The 22,236-nt window shown below is 36.9% G+C and overlaps 1 protein-coding gene across 7 annotated transcripts in view; it reads left to right on the top strand.

Annotated features, from left to right (window-relative positions):
• Window positions 1–19,117, top strand: part of DDHD1 (DDHD domain containing 1) — a 97,929-nt gene extending 78,812 nt beyond the window's left edge. For 4 of the 7 annotated variants that reach the window (XM_019451781.2, XM_053889429.1, XM_019451779.2 and 1 more), the window contains 5 exons: window positions 5,136–5,285; window positions 7,195–7,447; window positions 8,457–8,648; window positions 11,455–11,538; window positions 16,406–19,117. In XM_019451781.2, the coding sequence (XP_019307326.2) occupies window positions 5,136–5,285; window positions 7,195–7,447; window positions 8,457–8,648; window positions 11,455–11,538; window positions 16,406–16,587 (861 nt within the window). In that variant the 3' untranslated portion in view covers window positions 16,588–19,117. The remainder of the gene's footprint in view (window positions 1–5,135; window positions 5,286–7,194; window positions 7,448–8,456; window positions 8,649–11,454; window positions 11,539–16,405) is intronic. The other 3 variants (XM_019451786.2, XM_053889428.1, XM_019451788.2) reach the window with 1 other exon arrangement.
• The last annotated feature ends 3,119 nt before the right edge of the window (window positions 19,118–22,236 follow it).

Here is a 22,236-nt window from a genome sequence, read left to right as displayed (position 1 = left end):
CTGTCTCTCGATAATGAAATAAACATTAAAAAATATATATTTAAAAGCCATAAGGTAAATTTATGTATTTAAAAAGTATATGAGCGTGATCTTTGGAGTGATCCCACCTGGAAGTTGAGTTCCATCTCTACCACCATTTTTTTTAAGTTTATTTATTTATTTTGAGGATGGGGGAGGGACAGAGAGAGAGAGGAAGAGAGAGAATCCTAAGCAGTCTCCACACCGTCAGCACAGAATCCAATGCAAGGCTTGATTTCGTGAACTGTGAGATCATGACCTGAGCCAAAATAAAGACTTGGATGCTTAACCCACTGAGCCACCCAGGTGCCTCCTTACCACCATTTTTATATATGATCAATATGTTAAATATGCAGAATTGATCTGATAGAAAAAGTAAACTCTTGTATTTCATGTCCTGGATTTTTTTTACTGGAGAGTAGAGTATGATCCACCAAGTATTAGGATCTCAAAATTCAATATTCATATTACTAGAACTTAAACAGTATAATTGTGTATTCTTGTAGTATATACTCATGTGTAGTCTAATAATATGAATTTTTAATTGTTATTTAATTACTCATAGAGGAAAAATACAGAAATCTGAAATTTAAAAAGGACTATCTGATGACTGGCAAATTAATATTTAGAACTCCAGGGATCTAGAAGGAACAGAAGTCTTTCTATGCCTGTTAACCAAAAGATGGGTTTACTTTCAGAGTATAGGTGTTAGGTCTGTTACAGGTGACCACTAAACTTTAAAAACAAAGAAAAACTATTGACAAATATTGGTCTGAAGAGTGGGAAAATTTGGTTCTGATCACGAAACTTGGCCACTAACTGGTTATGTAACATTGGCCAATTATTTAACATCTCTGAATTCATCTGCTTACTCATCTCTGGAAAAGGAGGTTAGACTAAATGTCCAAAGCTCTTTTTCACCTAGAAAATTCTTTGATGGGTGTAGATCTCACTAAATCAGTCATTACTCTTAGAATAATTCCTTTGTGGGGTGCCTGGGTGGCTCAGTCAATTAAGCATCTGACTTCAGCTCAGGTCATGATCTCGGGTTTGTGAGATCAAGCCCCACATTGGGCTCTGTGCTGACAGCTCCGAGTCTGGAGCCTGCTTCAGAATCTGTGTCTCCCTACTCGTGCTCTATTTTTCTCTCTATCAAAATAAATAAACATTTTAAAAAAAGAAGAATTCCTTTGTGTGTTTGTCTGTCAAACTGCATACCAATCATAAAGAAAGGAAAGTTGTTTTATAACAATTTAACAAAAATTTATGAAATGCCTGACCAAAGCATAAAGCATTTTTCTAGGATATATATGTATTTACAGGTATGTATACATCAAGCAGAAAGGATTTCCATAGGGGGTGCCTGGGTGGTTCATTAAGTTAAGCGACCAACTCTTGATTTCAGCTCAGGTCATGGTCTCAAGGTTCGTGGGTTTGAGCCCACATTGAGCTCTGTAGTGAGCATAGAGCCTGCTTGGGATCGTCTTGCTCCTCTGTCTCTGCCTCTCCCCTGCTCACTTGCGTTCTTTCTCCCTCTCTCTCAAAAATAAACTTTAAAAAAAGTATTTAAAAAAAAAAAAAGAAAGGATTGGGGCACCTGAGTGGCTCCATTGGTTGAGCATAGGAGTTTGGCTCAGGTCATGATCTCATGGTTTGTTGCGTTCTGGCCCCTTGCTGGGTTTTGTGCTGAGAGCATGGAGCCTGCTTGGGATTCTCTGTCTCCCTCTCTCTCTGCCCCTCCCCCAGTCATGCATGCATATGTGCATGCATGCTCTCTCGCTCTCTCTCTCTCTAAGATAAACAGTTAAAAAAAAAAGTATTTACTTAAATTTTCTTCTATCTCAACTATATTTTGTATCTTTCCCTATCCTTTATTATTTTAATTATCTTAATCCTTTCAGAAGTTGGTGTTTTCATCTGTGTCACTGTCTATGATGTTTTTTGTTTTCTTTTTTTTATGTTTATTTGAGAAAGAGCATGCAAAAGCAAGGGAGGGGGGGCAGAGAGAAAGAGAGAGAGAGAGAAAGAGAATCCCGAGCAGGCTCTATGGTGTCAGTGCAGAGCCAGAGCCTAATGCAGGGCTCAGACCCACGAACCCAGAGCTCAGGACCTAAGCCAAAATCAAGAGTTGGACGCTCAACTGACTGAGCCACCCAGACAGCCCAGTTACTATCTACCATTTCAGATGCTTTTTCTTATAGTTTTAATTTAACACAAGTTAATTTTCCTCATCCTTCAGACATGTCGAAGTTACCCAGTCCTTTAAAAGCAGAAAAAACTTTCTCAAACCTTCTTTAACATGGAGGTACCATTTTCAAAATATATATTCGTTATTTGGGGGAAAAAAGAAGAGTCGCTTCAGATGTAGTGTGGGGAAGAGATTAAAGGGACATAAAATTGGAGGCAGAGACAAGTATATATAGTTATAGTCCAGACGAAAGACCATGAGGTGAAGTGCAATAACTTCTTAGATGTTGGAGATGAGATGGAATGATGAATTTGGGACGTCTCACCCATCAGGATAATGGGATATATGAGAGAAGTTAGGCGACCTTAAGAGGTAAAGTGTCATGTTCTATATATAATCCAGTGCTGCTGATCACACCAGTTTTCTAGAAGCCCTCTCACGTGCCATTCATGTATACTGCATTATCATGGTTCTCCTTTCCCTCCCCTTTTGTAGTCTTACCTCCTTCCTCTGCTAATCAAATGTAGTTCTCGCTAAAGCCCTTCTCCTTTTTTCTTTTTTGTTTTAATTTTTGTAATGTTTATTTATTTTTGAAGTAGAGAGAGAGAGAGTGTGAGTTGGGGAGGGACGGAGGGAGAGGGAGACACAGAATCCAAAACAGGCTCCAGGCTCCGGAGGTTTCAGCACAGAGCCCAATGCGGGGCTCAAACTCACCAGCCATGAGATCATGACTTGAGCCGAAGTCAGATGCTCAGCTGACTGAGCCACCCAGGCACTCCTCCTTTTTACTTTTAAATGTTTGTTTATTTTGAGAGATATGCACTATGCATATCTATGCACTTCATAAGCCCTCTTACCACTTCTCTTGGTTTTACGTGTCACTTCTGTAACGGTGATACATAGAGTTGGGAGATGACATATCCAATTCTGTATCTCTTGCCTTAGAATTTCAGCCCCTGTAAATTAGATACGTTACAGATACTTCAAACTTAATTGTGAACAAAAACAGAACTTACCTAGAGTTTCCTGTTGCAGTTGATGGAACCACTGTCTTCCCAGTCAGCCAGACCCAAACCTTGTGACCTGCCTCTGACTCATTCCTCATCCTCATATTCATTCAGTCATATTGATTCCACCTTCTCCTCTCCCATTTCTATTTCTGAATGGAACATCTCGCCCTGCCCGGGTTCAGATTCTCTCTTGCCTAAACACTTTCAGTAGTTTCCTAACTTGTCTCTGAGTCACCAGACTCTAAATTTTCCAGTTCATCCACATACTACTACCAGGTTTACTAACCTCCTAAAACATGGGGCAAATCCTGTTCTCCTTCACTACTCATAAAATCGATTAAGTCCTACTTTTTTAACCAAGTAGTCAAGATTCTGTGCATTCTCATTCCAAGTTACATTTTCCTGACACCCAATTTTTCAACTATGTCAGACTACTTATACTTCCTAAATTGAGCCAGGTTCTCTCCTGCCTCTGCTTTAGTTCATGTGATTGTATCAGCCTAAAATGTCCTCCTTTCTGGCCCCAATGACCAGCCCCAGGTGTAGAAATCCTTTTTGTTTTTTATGGCCAATGCAAATGCTTTCTCCTGTGTATCAGAAGACGAACAGACTTTTCTCCAAAGAAGACATCCAGATGGCCAACAGACACATGAAAAGATGCTCAATATCATATCCTTTGCATAAAGGAAATGCAAATCAAAACCACAGTGAGGTATCACCTCACATCTGTCAGAATGGCTGAAATCAAAAACACAAAAAACAGCAAGTATTGGAGAGGATGTGGAGAAAAAGGAATACTTGTGCACTGTGGGTGGAAATGAAAACTGGTGCAGCCACTGTGGAAAATAGTATAGAGTTTCCTCAAAAAATTAAAAATAGAATTACCATATGATCCAGTAATTCCATTAATGAGTATTTACCCAAAGAATTTGAAAACACTAATTCAAAAAGATAAATGCACCCCTGTGTTTATTGCAGCATTATGTACAATAACCAAATTAGGGAAGAAACTTTAAGTGTCCATTGATAGATGAACGGATGAAGATGTGGAATATTAGCCATAAAAACAAGAATGAAATCTTGCTATTTGCAGCAACATGGATAGATCTAGTGGGTACAATGCTAAGTGAAATAAGTCAGCCAGAGGAACACAAGTACCATATGATTTCATTAATGTAGAATTTAAGAAACAAAACGAACAAAGAAAAAGACAAGACAAACCAAAAAACAGACTCTTAATCATAGAGAACAAACTGATGGTTACCAGAGGGGAGGTGGGTGGAACGTAGATGAAATAGGTAAAGGGAATTAAGAGGACACTTACTGTGATGAGCTTTGAGTAATGTATAGAATTGTTGAGTCACTATATTTTACACGTGAAACTAATATAACAATGTATGTTAATTATACTGGAATTAAAAAAAAATTAATGTGGAAAAAAATGCTTCCTCCTGTGTAAAAACTCTGAGGTGGAATTAATTATCCCTCTCTTACAGCAGGCTTTCCCCCTATTCATTTATTTTATTATGCCTCCCCCACAGGATTCCTCTGCCTTATTGGTCTTTATTAAAACATTGATAGCATTAGAATATTACTTCACACAAAATAGTAGCTTGATAAAACTTGGACTAGTGTGTGAAAACACACAATGAAATGGTCTTCCTTCTCCTTTTCTTCTTCTCATTTTTTGTTTTCTGTTAGATTTAAAGATAATGAAGTTGATTCTAAAAATGGATTTTTTTAGACTAATTAATGGTTGGCATATAATTATGGCAGATACCATCTGAACAAAGCTTGTGAAAAAAGACATTTGAAGATAATTTTATTGTTCATATTTTGCCATGTGTTATGTTGTGCCCAAATTCTGCTGAGAAAAACTACCACCAGTTTTAAAATTTGGGATGACTTTATCATTTTAGGTTGAGAATTTCTTCTGCATGGGATCCCCATTAGCGGTTTTCTTGGCATTGCGTGGCATCCGCCCAGGAAACACTGGAAGTCAAGACCATATTTTGCCCAGAGAGATTTGTAATCGGTTACTGAATATTTTTCATCCAACAGATCCAGTGGTGAGTTGCAGTTATAGACATTTTTCCCTCAACATTAAATTATTCATAAAAGACTCTGTATGAAATATTGCAAGGTACAACTGAACTAATGAGAAATGAGTTAATTTATCTGATTATATTTTCATAGGTTCATATCTTTAAGACATTGGTGTTTTGGTTAATTTAGGGCTCAGAAATACCTCAGAGGTGATCTGTGTTATAAGAGCATAATGTAAAACTATTATCTCTGGACAAATAGTACAAGGAATAGGAATCTTCTGGACTGTCTAACCACAACCAATTGTAATACCAATAACCCAGCAACCACAAATTTTGAAAATTCCATTTTAATCTTTTTTTCTCTAAAACATGTTACCATATTGAAATGTGTTTGGTAGACCGACCCTATTTGAAACGTATTAAACATGAAAAAGTGGAAGAATTTATTTTAGCCTGGTCGAATTTTAAGTCTGGAGTTTTTCATTCTCTTTTATGTTTATACTGTTAATAATTTTTTAATGTTTAGTGTTTAATGTTTTTAATCACTCCAGTGATCTTGCATCCGGGTAAATTGTATACTACCAAGTAAGATTGTTAGATGAGAAAAACGCTTCTTAAATCTTTTTGGGGACAAGGCTAGATAGAACTAAATTTAAAAGAAACTGTTTTAAATAACCTTCATTCTCAGAAAGTTTGCTTTGTGTAATTGTGTGAAGTCTTTTCAAATATCTTTAGCTAGTACCAAGTAAATATAGCATTGATTAAATATTAAAATTTTAGCAATTCCCTATGTGTTAAAGAATCAAAAATGCTATCTTTAAGAAATGAATTTCACTGAGAATCTAGTATTAGATTCAAATACAGACAGCACAATCTTTGGCCAAGTCACTCCCAAGACTTATCTATGTAATGCAGATGACAAAATTTTACCTCCTAAGATGGTTAGAATTAAGTAAAATATATGTAAAAACACCCAGCTAACCATTTAGTATTTCATTAATATATATTCATTTTACTCATTATCTTGTAACTTGAAAGTGAACTTGAGTTTGTAGGGGAACTCTGAGTTATCAGTGTATACCCTGTCCTTGGTATAATCTTAAAGTTTTGTTATATCATAAAGGAGGGCTCCAATGTCATTTTATTAAGTTATTTTTCATTATTCATTTTATAGTTTTTCCTGTGATTTTTTTTTAAGTAAAGTTTTTTTAAATAAAGTTTATGTCAGAACTGTGCTAAGCAGTATTTACAAACGTTGTCTGTTCTTGCCAACATCCTTGTGAGGTAGGAAGTGTTAATCTGATTTCTACAGCTCAGGAAACAGTGACTCTGAAACTTGTGACTTGGTAGGTATTATTCAGTTAGTGACAGAGGCCAGAATGTGAACTTGGGGAATTCTAATGCCAAGTCCATTCATTGTCTTTTCTGCTATATCATCCCTTCTTCACATTAGACAAATGGTCTTTAATCAGCATCTAATTTGTGCTGTTACTATGTTAATCTATTTGAAAATAGAGCTTACGAAGAGCTTCTAAGATGTTACAGATTGGCTTTATTTACTGTGTCCTAGTTTACTGTTTATTGCTTCCGCTTTGTTGGTGAGACTAACATAAATCTAATTGTTATATGATATCAGAACCTAATAAAAATGAATCCGTTTTTCTGAAAAACAAATTAACGGGCACTGTTAGCTTAGACCAACACTAATTGGTTCTTTCCATAATCTCATCATTAAGGATATATAATTAGACCAAATTACATATTATTAATAGTGAACAAATGGGAATGCATGTTAGAAATACCAGATGTTGTTTTTTTTTTTAATTCCCTAAGGTCTATTGAGCATGCAATAAAATAAGAATAAACAGTTTACTAAAATCCAAGCATTGTGCCTTAATGTTGTGTTTCTTTGCATTTTTTTAAAATCAAGGCTTATAGATTAGAACCATTAATACTGAAACACTACAGCAACATTTCACCTGTCCAGATCCACTGGTATAATACTTCTAATCCTCTACCTTATGAGCATATGAAGCCAAGCTTTCTCCACCCAGCAAAAGAACCTACCTCAATTTCAGAGAATGAAGGCATTTCAACAATACCAAGCCCTGTGACCTCACCAGTCTTGTCCCGTCGACACTACGGGGAATCTATAACAAACATAGGCAAAGCAAGCATATTAGGTAATTTCTCTTAAGTATTTCTTATCAGTAAATGTAAGTACTTTTTTAGATAGGCATTAAATTTGGGGTACTTGAAAATACTCTGCATATTACAAAACATCCAACATTTAATCCCCATGTCTAGAATTAACTACCCTCTCACTGTTCATACTTGAGAGCTAAAATCCCCAAAGGTTCTCTAACTAGATCAGATCTTGTAGGTTTAGAATATGAGATAGCTGGATAGACAAGGAAAGGTCTGGGAATCAAGGCCCTCATTTTAATCTTGGCCCTACCACCTACTATGAGATCTTGGGGAAGTCCCATCATTTTTAATGGTCTGCTTCCTCACCTGTAAAATGAGGGAGTGCTTGAGTTCTAAGGGTGTCCCTGCCAACCAGTTCTGCAATTCATGTCTTAACAGTCTCTCAAACCGTGTCTGTCCTGGGGTCAACAAGGATATTTAATTTCTTTGAATCATCTCCTGCACCAGCCACAATGTTTAGGGTAGCGCTGGTTTATGTGCCCCTTGAATTTGTCCATTGTTCTTAGTTACAGGTTGCCTTAATATAAAGTGCCACAAGATGGCACTATAAATAGGCTTTTCATTGAGATTTCACTTTGTCATACTCCCAGATTTGTTTATTGATAGCTTTTTATAACATACTCACTTAACTTCAGTAGTAAAGCATATCAATAGTAAATATATGCCCCGGTCAATGGTATGATTCTTTCATTAACGTTTTTAATCTTCCCAAATATTGTAATCAACAGTGATCACTTGAATAAAATAGAATCTTTATTCTTTTGTACACTGTATTCCTGCCGTTTGTACAACTCTCATTCTATTCAACACCATTTTTACTTAGAAACCTACAGTGTAAATTGTAACTTTCCTATGTTCCCACCCTGGAAAAATATGACTAGGACTTGGTTCCTCTGCCAATTGGCTGTAACTATGGATGGTGCTCTTTAGCTTGGTATGTGGTGTGATTCCAACAGACTGACTGCCCTGTTTTGCGAAATATAGGGGCTGCCAGCATTGGAAAGGGCCTTGGAGGGATGTTGTTCTCGAGATTTGGACGCTCATCTACATCACAGCCATCTGAGACATCAAAAGACACAACAGAAGATGAGAAGAAGTCACTTGGCTCGCTTCCCACTACCACTGTTGCAACACAGACCCTTCCACATAGCAGTTCTGGCTTTCTGGATTCTGCATGTTAGTTCATATTTTTCTTACTTTAAGTTAATACTCGATCTCTTACAACTTGAAGGCGGGGAGGATGAAGATACTAACGGTAGCAGTCAACTCTAAAATGTAAAGCATAAGTTAGCTTTTTTTTAAAAAAAGTACTTTTCCTCTGATTATATTTTTTATTTATTTTTTTGAGAGAGAGAGAGAGAGAGCATGCAAGCAGGGCAAGGGCAGAGAGACAGAGAGAATCCAAAGCAGACTCCACACTTCGCATGGAGCCTGGCACAGGGCTCAATCTCACAACTGTGAGATCATGACCTGAGCTGAAATCAGTAGTTGGACACTTAACCGACTGAGCCACCCAGATGCCCCTGATTATATTTTTAAGTATAATTCCCAGGTAAATGCAGTTTTGCTCTCTGCATTGGTGAATGAAGAATTAAGAACATTAATAATCAGGGCCTGGTGGCACAAGGGTCTTAAACATCGAGCATAAAACAAATCTCTTTGGGAGAAAGCACCCCTGATTTTTAGAAAGTAGATTTTTTAAAAATATGGTCTTCTCAGCCTTAAAAATTCATGTAATTGCTTTAAACCTCTGCTGTGTATATTCTTGATACTTTTTAAAAGCCATCCTGCTGCTAATTCCAGAGTTTCATTCATCCAGCCAAATTACAAAGACCTTCAGGCTTATATTGTATTGGATCCGCTGTGTGGTTTCCAGTTCTGTCCCAGCTACCTAGTGTAAAGTAGATATTCAAGAAATGAATAAATGAATGGATAGTTATGCTGGACTTAGCATTAGAATGAAGCTCTATTTAATTCTTTCCAGTAGACTTCTAAGGTTTAAAATCTTGAATAGTTGTGAAACTCTTATACATTTAATATATATTTAATCCCAAGGGTCTAAATTTGAGCCTTATTTTCAAGTGTCCATAAAAGAAGACTAATAAGTCCTATTTTTCCATTGACTTACATAAAGAAATGTAGATTCTCAGACTAGCTGCTTTTTGTTACTATAGCAATCAGGGAAAACTTTTCCTTTCTTTCTCTATAAATGTTTAAACAGATTTTATTTCAGATACTTGTAGCCTTGTCTTGTTGCTGTGTCTGCTACTCTGTATTTTAAAATGACCAGTGTCCATTGCCATCCATCAAACATACTTAAAAAGGAAGTTCAAGTGTGGTGGTTCTAGAGGCTGGATCTTTCTCCACAGTTAGCCCTACTCCAGGAGCCATTATCCTGGACATTCCTGAGTTCGACATTTCTATTCAGACCAATAGCATTTTTTAACGTACTCCTATTTATGTGAGACTCTGATTACTAAAAATTTTATAATTGTAAGCCTTTTGAACACTGCCTAGAAAATTCATTTCAGACTTTGATATTTGTATAAAATTCATTTTTTTCATTTTCTTATTATTGCTGACTTAAGCTTTCACTTCTACTTATTCAGAAATGCGGCTGTAAAAATACAAAATTCTGTTGTGACATACAGAGATCACAGCTCTAAAGTTTCTGAAGAAGAATAGTTTAAAAGAATTTTGTAAGATGACAGGTAAAAAGTCACAATTCCTTGTAATGTTCATACACAGCAATGATGCTAGTAAATAAACATTAGGGTGACTGAGGAAACAAGAATGAAGTGGGATTTGAGCCCCCAAGAAAGGGTAATGAAGACAAAGAGAGAATCCATAGGATCTGAAGGAAGAAAGCTGTTTCTGTGGTCTTTTTACTATTTAACATAGTAATTTCAAAATGATAACAGAGAAACCTGTTTCTTCTTTCAGGACAACAGTTAATAGAGGTGCTCAGCTGCATTGCATCATTATACTTTGATAGCTTAACAAAATACATTTTCTGTCAGTCTTGCATATAAATTCTTTCTTTGTTGGTCTTAATGGTAAAGTCCTTGTAGACTGTAGACTCCACTAAATATGAGCTAATCGTGAGTCTTAGTTACAGATATTTATCTCTAGACATAGATGTAACTATTAAAATTAAACTATTATAGTAGAATTCCACCTTTTAAAATCAGACTCTCAAGATTTGCCTTACTAATTGTTAGACTTGCTTCAATAATACACTCTTCTTTGTAATCCTGATTTGGATGTTTTTTTATGTCATAGTTGCTCTATTATGCACATAGTGGCTGTATCTTGCAAATCCTAAAACCTTTCTTCCTTAAGCCTTCTTTCTGGGATTTGGTCATTGTGATTAGGTGATTCTGGCTTCCTTCCTTTCTTCGTTCTGCTCGCATTGATTGCCTCAGTTCCTGATGACCTTTATCCTGAAGCTGCCAACTTTGATTCTCTTGCTTTTTGAGGATAAGATGGACACAGGCTTTGAATTTTCATGATCCATCAGGGTTTCTCTCTTTGAAGAGTATGTGTTGTCAATTGAAACCACTTTATTCTCATCAAGTTGAATATCAATAGCTAGTCTTCATTTCTTTTGAAAAGTCCGGGCTTATTTACGGTAGTTTTATGGTTTCATTTCTTGTACTCCCTTATGTTTGTATCATATTACGGAAAAAAAATACCTGTTTCTTTTAACATTGTTTTGCCTCAAGGTTAGAACTTAAATGAGCTATTAATTTGGGGGATATCTGGGTGTTAACAGATTATGACATTGTATTGCAAAGTTAACGATGCTTACACTTTCCATGAAAGAGCTCTTCATAAAAACCAAAGTGTGTACTTCTTTATGTATGCTAGGTTTAATCAGCATATTTGGGAGTGTTGTTCTAACTTTTGGCCACTGCATCATTGAAGGCCCTTTGTAACCATCAGCCAACACTTTACAGCATCTTGTGTTTTTTTTTCACAGATTTCAGACTTCAGGAATCGTTCTTTAATCTCCCACAACTTCTTTTTCCGGAAAATGTAATGCAGAATAAAGATAATACCCTCGGTATGGTATATGTCAGGAATAGCACTCAGAGTACAATAAAAATGATCCACTTATAGGTCTTCTGCTCACTGAAAACTTGCATCAGTTCTTCTATGAGATCAGCTTGAATGTTAACCATTACAGACCATTTGATATGTAATTTTTTCCTGTATATTCTAACCTTAAATAGTAGGGGTCCTGAAACCCAAGTATTGATTAGTCCCTTAGTGTGCTAAAATGATACTCCTATACATTCCTACAAAGAAGCAACCTTTTGGAGAGGGAAGAAAAGCATGAGGTCATCTTCCTTCTTTATTGTCCCAAAGGCTGCAAAGAGGTTCGCTGTTCTTTACATGTAAGACATTTAGATATAAAGTCTCATAGTGTAAGAAATGTAATTATTCCTAGTTATTTCAGGTATCAGTACCGCTACTACTTAGGGCTGTGGGTGTGCCCTAGATGCTGCTATCTGGTTTCAACACAAATATTTTTTCTTTAAGAAGGGTAGGTTTGCATTTAAAAATTAGCATTATTGGATACAAGAGATATTTTCAGTCTCTTAATTTTTAGCAGATTCTAAATGTACCACTAAGGATTAATCTTAGTTTAAAATCGTTTTTATCATTAACTTTCATTCCTTTTTCCACAGCTCCTCTCCTTTTCCTTTTCCTTTTTTTTTTTTTTTTTTTTTTAATATTGGATTTTGTCTTTAACAAAAAATGTTACAGGTTTTTCCTTGGATTTTTAACCACATTTAATTTTATAACTTCTCTATGTAGTTGCTAATTTCCATACATATTTTTTCTGTTTTCAAAAAAACTTCCTTGATAAAAATTCCAAAACAGTATTTTAATATAACAAACTGATTTGTGTTTTTATGCTCCCTAGCAACAGTTTGTTTTGATGAAACTTCATGAATTTCCCTTAAGGAATGATCTTATATAAGTGCTCTCTCTGCCCCCTGCTCATGTAATAGTCACATCCACGAAGAAATTATTTGACTTTGGTTTTTGTATATTTAATTCAACACAGAAGTTGATCCACTCATTTATCCTGCGTTCAAGTAGCCCTTATACGTATTATCTTAAAACCATCCCAGCTATCTAAACATTAACTACACCAAACTGATTCAAATGGTAATATGTGTATGGCTTCTATTTCTCTTCCCCTGCTTTTTTGCATTTAACAATTATTTATTAAATGTTTACCATGAGCCAAAGTACCAAGATAGCCACTAGAAAAGATACCAAAATGAAACAGACTTCAGTACTGCCCATAAAGATACTAAATGCTAGTGTGGAAATTGAGCATTTTCTAGAGAATATATATTTACCTAGTAGAGAAGTAGATAGCTACATAAATATTTATAACATATGGTAGATGTGATGAGCCACATAACAAAGGTACTGGTAAAGGACTCCGTCAGTTCTAGGGAATGAGAAAATGCTTTCACCTCAAAAAATTATAAAAGACTCTGTGGAGGTAGAATTTGGACACACGGTGATGAAAAGACATTGCAGGGAGAAGAAACAGCATATGGAAAAGCACAGGGTATGTAGAGGTATGTATGTATGTAGTTAGTTTTCTTGAGAAGAGCCAAGGATGAATAGAAGGGAATAGTTTTGAATGTGATTGGAAAAGTTTCTTAAACCAGATTGTAGAGGGCCATCTCCTGGAGTTTTTTTGTATTCAAGATTTACCCACAAAGCCCATCTGTTATCAAACATTAGGTATTTGAATATCTTTCAGGACAGATTAGTGTTGGGAAACTATTTTGGCAGATATGAAAACTGATTATAATATCAAGGATAGAGGATATCCTTAAATATATTTGAAATTATAACAGTTCACAAAATGTAAATATTCCTTGATGTCAAACACCTAACCACATGAAATGTATAGTTGCTCTGAGGCAACACAGAAATAACAAGACATAATTTACCCAGCAAGAACTCAGCATAATCTTTCTTACTGTGAAAGAAGCTTTTGCTACTCATTTGAAAACACAATTTGCTTTACTGGTATTTTTCTTGGTGTCTGCCTGTAGCCAAAAATCATGCAATTATGACCAAAATTAATACTTACAAATAAGACCACTTTTAAGAGTCATTAAGTTTTTGAAAATTTCTCTCCAAGGAAGTTAAAGTGTTTCCATTAAGCAATAGAAACCTGTCCAATTAGTACACATTTTAAGACTAAGATGTGCACTTCCTATTCACATGTGTTATGTTTTCTAATACAGTATCCATGTGGACAAGCCTTGTGCAGAGAGTTCTCTGATGAAAGGACAGTCCTGATGACACTTCACCTCCTACATACTTCATACACTGCAGACATTCACTCTAGGGAATAGGAAGGGAACTAGGCCTCTGTGCCAGACTCCCCAGAAAAGAAAATAACCCATGCTTTAAGGCAATATAAGGCAACTGCTGATGATTGATAAGATCCCACAGTATTTTTTCTCAGTTTCACTTCTCTTCAGTTCAGGATCTCATTCCTTTCTTTGTGGATAGAGGAATTCTAGCACTTAAGGCACTCAAAAGAGAGAAAAAAGGGACAGAGTGATATTATGTTTTCCTTTCTCTTTGACCTAATTCAGTGAGTAAAACTAGGAAAAAACTACCCGCTGTGTTGTGCCACTCATTTTTGATGTGCTAATATTAAGAAAATAGGTCCAAGGCAACTCCATATAGATTTAGGCCTATTTGGGCCAAGAGCTCATCTCACGGCACGTAAAGAATGGTAACTGCCATCTGGACCCTTGCTCCCTTGGGAATTCTGTGACGTACATAAAAGGAAGAGACGTGAGACGTAGGCCCACCTTATTCCATTCATCCGCCTGCAGAACCAACACCTGTGAGGTCACCTGCACTGGCAACCACACTACCTGTTGTAAACCTTGGAAGGAGGATGAGAGACTAAAACAGATTCATCGGGTACAGGCTGGCTACCTAATTCCCGTTTTGATGAGGATAGCCTACACATAAATAACCAGGGTGAGAGATGGCAAGTCTAGTTAACCATACTGACTGTAGGTGGTAAGAATGACAAGGGCATAGAGTAGGGCAATAATTAAGTTCAGCATTTGAGTGTCTAGTATATGAAAGGCAGTGTTTCACAACAGTAACCACACTTAAGAATAAATCTCAGGGACATAAAATCAAAGCCAAATAATAGTTGTTATAACAAAACACAAATCCCTTTTTTTTTAACTTCAAAACAAAAGTTTAACTTAAGGCCGTTGGACTAGGAAAGGCTGTTCTACAGTGGCATTTTAAAGTAGAAATGATAACTTCATGGTCTTTGCCGATATTAATGTGTAGGTTTCTCATCTCTTCTGTTTTTCATTTTATTTCTCCTCTTTTCTTTGTAACTACCTCCAGCTTGACTTCTCTTCTTCACGCTTGAGAATTCCAGTCTCCTCGTTTTTCATCTTCCTGTATCTTGTGCCAGAATGTGCTGACAAATCGAACTCAAATGTCCTATGGAGTACAAGAGATAAAAGATTCAGACATTACTACCCCCCAGTTCCCCATATAGATTTCAGCTATTTCTGCTGTATTATGGATTAGCTTATTGTAATTTAAGTGAGAAGAAAAGTTTTAAAAAATTTGTAAATATATTTTACAAGTGTTTTATAACCCAATTGGTATTTATGCTGCTTAAGGGTAACCTTAAAATATACAGATAGATCAGTGGGCACTCCTTGTCAGAAAAGCATAGTTGAATAGAAAAGTAACAACTCTATGCCCTTTTAAATCACTAAAAGATATTGTCACAAAATACCTATTTAAAATAAGCATTAGCTAAACGTTTATATGAAATCATTCTCTAGAGTGATACAATTTCCCATGTGCAACTTAACGAAATTCCCAGTGTAAAACAAAACCCAACTTTTTCTCCAGCCTCGTTGATTTTTGCCACCTTTTACTTGCTACGTCTTCTGGCACTTCGAACAAAGATTTGGGTGTTCTTTGTTTTTAAGATAGCTCCTTCAAAGTCTTATACAGCTCATTGACTCTTTTAAAGGAATTCCTAGAGATCAAAGTATTATTTTTCTAAGTGTTTTATCTCTAAGGACATATTAAATGAATCCTTTGCAATTCTCTTATAGCCTTGATTTTTCTCCAACAGGTATTGCAAGGACTTTTCTGTGGCTTTTAGAAAAAGACTTGATTAAATTCACTGAATTGTTTGAGCACAGCGCTGTTATAAATGAAGTCCTTCCTCCCAGGGATCACCACTATTCCCCCTGGTTTAACTGTCCCAGCCACCCAGTGGATTCTTTATCAAACAGACATTTAGTGAGGACTTGTATGTCTCAGGCACATGTGAGGCCCTGCTGAGTGCATGGGGACCAGGCTGTGCCATGGTGGCCACATGGGGAGGAAAGCAGTCTAGGACTACAAAAAGTAACCACAGAACGAGGTGATGGAGAGGGCCTTTGAGTGACCTGCTGCATGCACTCCCAGACATTATTGCATATAAGCCTGGCCCACACTTCTGCCAGAGGGCTGTTTTTCTTATTTTACAGATTAGGAACAAAGATTAAATGGGAAAGTTAGGATTTGAAGCCAGTTTCTTTACTCCAAACATAGTCTATGATACCAAGTGATTTTTTTTGTTTGTTTTATTCCTTTATTATCCCATACTGACCTAAGCATACAAAGGAAAGGACTCTACCAAATAGAATCCTGAGCTATTGAGTCTGTCTTGGGTGTTTGTTTGTTTTCCATGAGATTAGAGTGGAAAGTCACTTTAAAGAGGGGGGAAAAAAGGATAAAAGAATCATTTCTATTAGCTAAATTTTTATTCTCAACTCTAGGTAAAGTCTATATAGAACATATTGTAATACTTATTCACTTGTTTGACTTTCTTTTCCTTTCAGTGGAATTGGATCACAGAATTGATTTTGAACTCCGAGAAGGCCTTGTGGAAAGCCGCTATTGGTCAGCTGTCACATCTCATACCGCCTATTGGTCATCCTTGGATGTTGCCCTCTTTCTTTTAACCTTCATGTACAAACATGAGCACGATAATAATGCAAAACCCAATTTAGATCCAATCTGAACTCTTGAAGGACACTAATGGCCCCAAACTGATTTCTTCCTGTTAAAATATGTGTGTCAAGATATGATGGAGATTTCAGGTTTAAGTGTGTTTCAGTTTTGTTTAGGGCAAGAAATATTTGAATTTAAAGCACTTTATTTAAAAAAACAAATATTTTTTCAGTCTGAAAGAAGTTATTTACACTTTTCATCATTTTAATTATGAGTCTGACAGAGCCTCCTGCAGAGAATCAAGCAAGACCTGGAATTGAGTTTGGGTGAACTACATTATAAATCACAATCTAATTTCCCCCAAATATAAAGGCATATTAATGAGTTGAATCTAATGTATTAACCAAAATATGTTGTAACTCTCAAATGGTCAAGATCCAGTGTAGTCTACGTAAAGACCACAAGGTGTTACTACTGTTGTCGATTTCTGCGAAAGCTTCTATTTCCACAGGTCCTTTGACAGAAGAGGATAACAGAGTTTAAGGTGTTTTTGAATTTAACTTGCTTAGAAAAACTAATGCTAAAAAAAGAAACAATATTTGAACTACTGTATTTATAATTTATTACCTCTAACTGCTTTATTTCAATACATGAAGCATTACATTTTTAAAATGTTTCCTTTGAACAATTTAAGAACCACATTTCTTTTCTATAGTGTTAAGACCCTTTTTTCCTCAAAACTCCATCTTTGTACTCTTCAGATGAATATATAGACACTGTGGCATACTTTCAGTATTTTTGTCATTAAACACTTGTGGTTTCACATAAATAACACTAGTTCAATTATTTTGAAAACAAAATGAACTTTTCGTTATGTCACATGTACCTCAGAAGAAAGCTAAAGTTTTCTAAATTTGACACAAAGTACTCCATCATGGCTACATTTATTTCATTAACCTTATGGGAAAATTAGTAAACAACTTTGGAGTGGTGAATACTACAACTATTTTCAATATATAAACATCTGTGTGCCAAACAATTAACGTATATAAAGGGATGGAGTGCCACTCACAGATTTTACTTGTGAAGTGTTCGAGAAAACATGGTTGAGACACAAGACACAATAGATCAGGATCCCGAGGCACTGGAAGAGTATTCCTCTGCTGTGATTGTCTCCACAGTGCTTTTCATCTGAGGAGCTCAAAGTGCTTTAAGATTCAGTCATCTCTGTAGTACTCCTTGAGGTAAGTAAATGAGTGTTTTCCTCCTGTTTCGTGTTAATACACTAAGGCACCAAAACATTTTAAAGTGCCTTGAATTAGATTACAGAGCAAATAGAAGAGCTCAGATTGAAGCTGCACTGTATTCTTTTATATGCTATTCAGTGACTACAATTCCCACGTGACCTCTTAGTAGTTTGCAGACAGTAATAATAACAGAAGTTGCAATGCGTAATTTGGAGAGAAGACTGTGAAGCCGATATTTTGTCCTACTTGTCGTATATGTTCTGTGGTTCTCACATACAAAGGAGGAGTTACTTAGAAGAGACCAGTAGCCATCTCTACCCCAACTAACTCAATTTTGAGTGGCTTCCCCTAGGTTCCACGTAAGGTGCTGTCTTTGCTTATCTTCCAAGGATTTTCTTAGCTGCCCAATAATTGTCAAGCTGGGAGCAAAGTTGGTCAGTTGTGCATCTCACCCACTCCATTCTTTACAAAAAGCCGTGGAATCTGTGGGCTCACCTGTAGGTTTTCCTGAGCACCATCAGTCCCTTGTCCTGGGCTTTCATGGAATTTGCACAGCATAAAGCACTTCTTTTGAGTGCTTAAAAAGGCCCCGAAGCCCCGTGACCACATATGTGACTCTTGCTATAAAAGGCTTTTGATGAGATCTTTGCAAAGCTGAAGCAATCTCTTTCGAATTTAGAGACTCCTGTGAACTCAGGTCACTTTCATACCCTGTTTTATTTCATACGTCTACTTTAGTTCTCAGGAAAATTAAACTCCTGTCTCATGTGACCGTCTCATCAAAGGTACTTTAAGCATATGTTGCTGCAGGTGGTGTGACACTCGTATGTCTAAGAGCTTTAAGGGATTCATTCCTACCAGTAGAATGCGAAGAGTCCTTTTTCCTGGGGACAGTAAGTCTATCAAACCTTTTAATTTGATATGGAAGAAAAAGAAAAAGATATCCCCATAGCTATAGCAGATTATCTGCTTCTCTTTTTTCACGTTGAGAAAACAAAATCAAATTTAACCCCATGGAGTTTATCTGAGTTCTTGAAAAGAGCAACATTTAAAACCCCCTTTTCAAAATTAGCTATTCTGGATTACTGAACAGGTGTTTTGTTTTCAATGTATTTCATCAGCAGAGAATAGAGATGGTGATCTTGACTTGATAGTACTCTTCTTGTTTCCATGTCTCTGCATGTTATCATGGAATGTACTTGTATATACTCAAGTAATATACAGAGTATGTGTAATTCCGGCTTGATTTAGAAGCTAAGTCCGTTACTGAGTAACATTTTGCAACTTTATTCCAGCAAGTACTAAATTGGCCAAAAAGTTCTGTTTTTGATACCATTAAAAATTTATTCTCTATTTTGTGTACACGCTATGATGATTCTTCAGAGTACTAGTCATATCGTTCTATTTTAATCCAGTTAGGGTCCCAAGAATTACCAAAATTTAGAATAAGGAAAATGTTTTGGATTAAATCTTACCTTATTTTTACTTTGAAATTGACCTTTGCTAAAGCCTTTTTGTTAGTTTGTAACTTTATTTTCTTTTTTTTTTTAATTTTTTTTTTTTAACGTTTATTTATTTTTGAGACAGAGAGAGACAGAGCATGAACGGGGGAGGGTCACAGAGAGAGGGAGACACAGAATCTGAAACAGGCTGCAGGCTCTGAGCTGTCAGCACAGAGCCCAACGTGGGGCTCAAACCCACGGACCGTGAGATCATGACCTGAGCCGAAGTCGGATGCCCAACCTACCGAGCCACCCAGGCGCCCCTAACTTTATTTTCTTTTTAAAAAAAAATTTTTTTTAACATGTATTTATTTGAGAGAGACAGAGCACTAGTGGGGGAGGGGCAGAGAAAGAAAGAGACATAGAATCTGAAGCAGGCTCCAGGCTCTGAGCTGTCAGCACAGAGCCCGACCCAGGGCTCAAACCCACCAACTGTGAGATCATGACCTAAGCGAAAGTCAGACGCCCAACCGACCGAGTCACCCAGGCACCCCTCATCACTTTATTTTCAGCAGTAGTTATGTTATAATCCAACATTACTGTATTATAAAACATAATTATAAAGTATACTGGACTTCCCAAGACCTATCCCTTTATAAAATGTGAAGCAAGCCTTATGAATCTTATCTTTTACCTCTTTCTATTAAAGCGCATCTGTCAGCCTTTGAAAATTCTCACACTGCACATGTTCTGTAGAAGCCTCCAGGCAGTGATGTGTGAACATTCATCTTCATTCTTTTTCTCTCTGTTTCCTCTTTGGGGGCTGAGGTATCTTAGTCTGCAAGGCATTTCACACACCATATGCCAGGTTTGCATTCCCCTGCAGAGTAGCTGGGGAAAGAAACCGTCACGGCAGTATCATAGCTCACCACTCATTTCAATGATGGCACCTGAGCCCCTTAAAGTGGAGCAGACCAGACCTAGAGGTTTTGCTGTAAGACCTGCAGTAGAGGAAAAATAGTTGAATGGCTTTCTGATTAATTAGGTTGGTTAATATTTGTCTTCTCAGCTACTACATTTGGACAATTGAGAAAATTGAGTATGTCTTAAAGGTATTTAATGTCTTTTTAAGTTTAATCTCTATACCCAATGTGGGGCTTGAACTCACAGCTGAGAGCAAGAGTTGCATGCTCTTCTGACTGAGCCAGCCAGGTGCCTCTGTCTTAAAAGTATTTTTAAACAATCCTGTTGGCATGGAAACAGCTAAAGAAGAAACGTGTGACACTAAGTTAGGGTCAAGGCAGAGCTAAAAAGAGGGTATAATAATCATACACTAGAGAAAGAACTAGAATTTTACTAAACTGAGCGTTGGCCAGTTGACATCTGTGGATATTCTCAAGTTGTCTCTTACCCATATTCTGCTGTCATTCCTGGACCTCAAGCCTCTGCCAGGAATTGGATGGTCCTCTGACTGAATTTGAAACACCTGCATTAAATATTTTTATGGTGAGGTATGGGCAATATGTATAATTTCTTGATGTTTCATAATAACTTGCGTGAAAAACTTTTGCTGTACCTACAAAGAGAAGATTTGGTAGGAAGCACCCCCACTGAACTCTTAACTATATTTCCTCTAGATGGATCTAGAGAGCCCATACAACCCACACTGTCTTCCTGTGTATTCTCCTTTTGCATTGGTCCAGGGGAAAGGAAGTTGCAAGGAAATATAGTATTGAGTTTAGAGCAGTGTTTAGAATGACAGGATCTAGAATTTCATCTCAGAGTTCTTAGTAGATGTCAGTGCTGTGATGAGAACAGCCTCAGTTATATACATCCTGTTTCGGTCTTCAGTGGATGTTTGTGATAATTACCAAAGAATCCTAAAGTTTCAGGGTTTGTACGGATTTTAGAGGTCATCTGGTCCAACCCTGTTTGAGTTTCATGTGAACATTTAAATAGCATAAAGTCATGAAAAGTAAAGCCAGAGGAGAGGCAGCATGTGAGGTTCAGCACAAAGACTCAATGAAAGACTGAGTACACAGCAGTAGAGAAGGGAAGTGATGGCGTCTGTACGGAAAAGTAACGACTAAGGATAGAATTCTAAAGCTGGAAGCAGCATAGAGATCAATGTTTTCCAAAGCATGTTCTGCAAATGTCAACAGATGTTTTTTTCAGAAAATACGTTTGGGAAATGCCAAATTTAAAAAAATCCTTTACAGCAAGACTTTAGGAGTCTTTGATACAATAAATCCAGTCAGAATCTATCTGGTACTGTTGGGGATCAACCAGGGTAGGGAAGTTTTCCCAAACTTATTCAACCAGACTTTTTTTTTTTTATTGGAATCTACTTTGAGAAATGCTGATCACATTTTGTTACTTCATTTTACAGAGATTTGCCCCTTCATGTTATTTCTTCATTTGACAGGTGACTACTCCCACCCCATAAGAGCACATGGCCAGCCAATGACAGAGTCAGAATTAGAACCTAGTCCCCACCCCTGCACCCCCCACCCCAACCCATTCCCAGTACTGCCTGTTTCCTTCCCTTAGTAGATCAGAACTTCTGAAGAGCAGAAACTTTCTCTCAGTTTTTGTGCATCCTTCCCACCCCACCCAGTCCTCTTGTGTAATCTGAAGCTTTACTGGCTGCAGGCTCTTGACAAGTGGCTCTGGGCGTGGGTTCCCAGGTTGGTGTCCTTTGTTTCCAAGGCACTCATTAAAGAGTGTCCTACCGGATCAGGACAGAGGGCCTCTCAGGTCTCAGACTCCACATACTCAAGAAAAAGAAAAACCAAAGGACGAAAAAATTAAATAAGAAAAAAAGGATACCCCGGAATCTTTTATTCGTTTTCCATTTTGGTGACAAATGCAACCTTGGTAGGGAAGTTGCATAGCGTCAAATAACATTTGATATTCCTTTCACTCCCTTCCTTAGTGTTTGTGTGTTGGCCTTTTATCAATTTATGACAACTCCCCACCAAAATGGTTCCAACATAGGTTAACTAATAGAAATTTTTTAATTTAAGTACT

Source organism: Panthera pardus, unplaced genomic scaffold, assembly GCF_024362965.1.
Source record: "Panthera pardus isolate Hobbes unplaced genomic scaffold, ASM2436296v1 HiC_scaffold_24, whole genome shotgun sequence".
Classification (NCBI taxonomy): Eukaryota; Metazoa; Chordata; class Mammalia; order Carnivora; family Felidae; genus Panthera; species Panthera pardus.
This window is presented reverse-complemented; position numbering and strand designations above follow the sequence as displayed.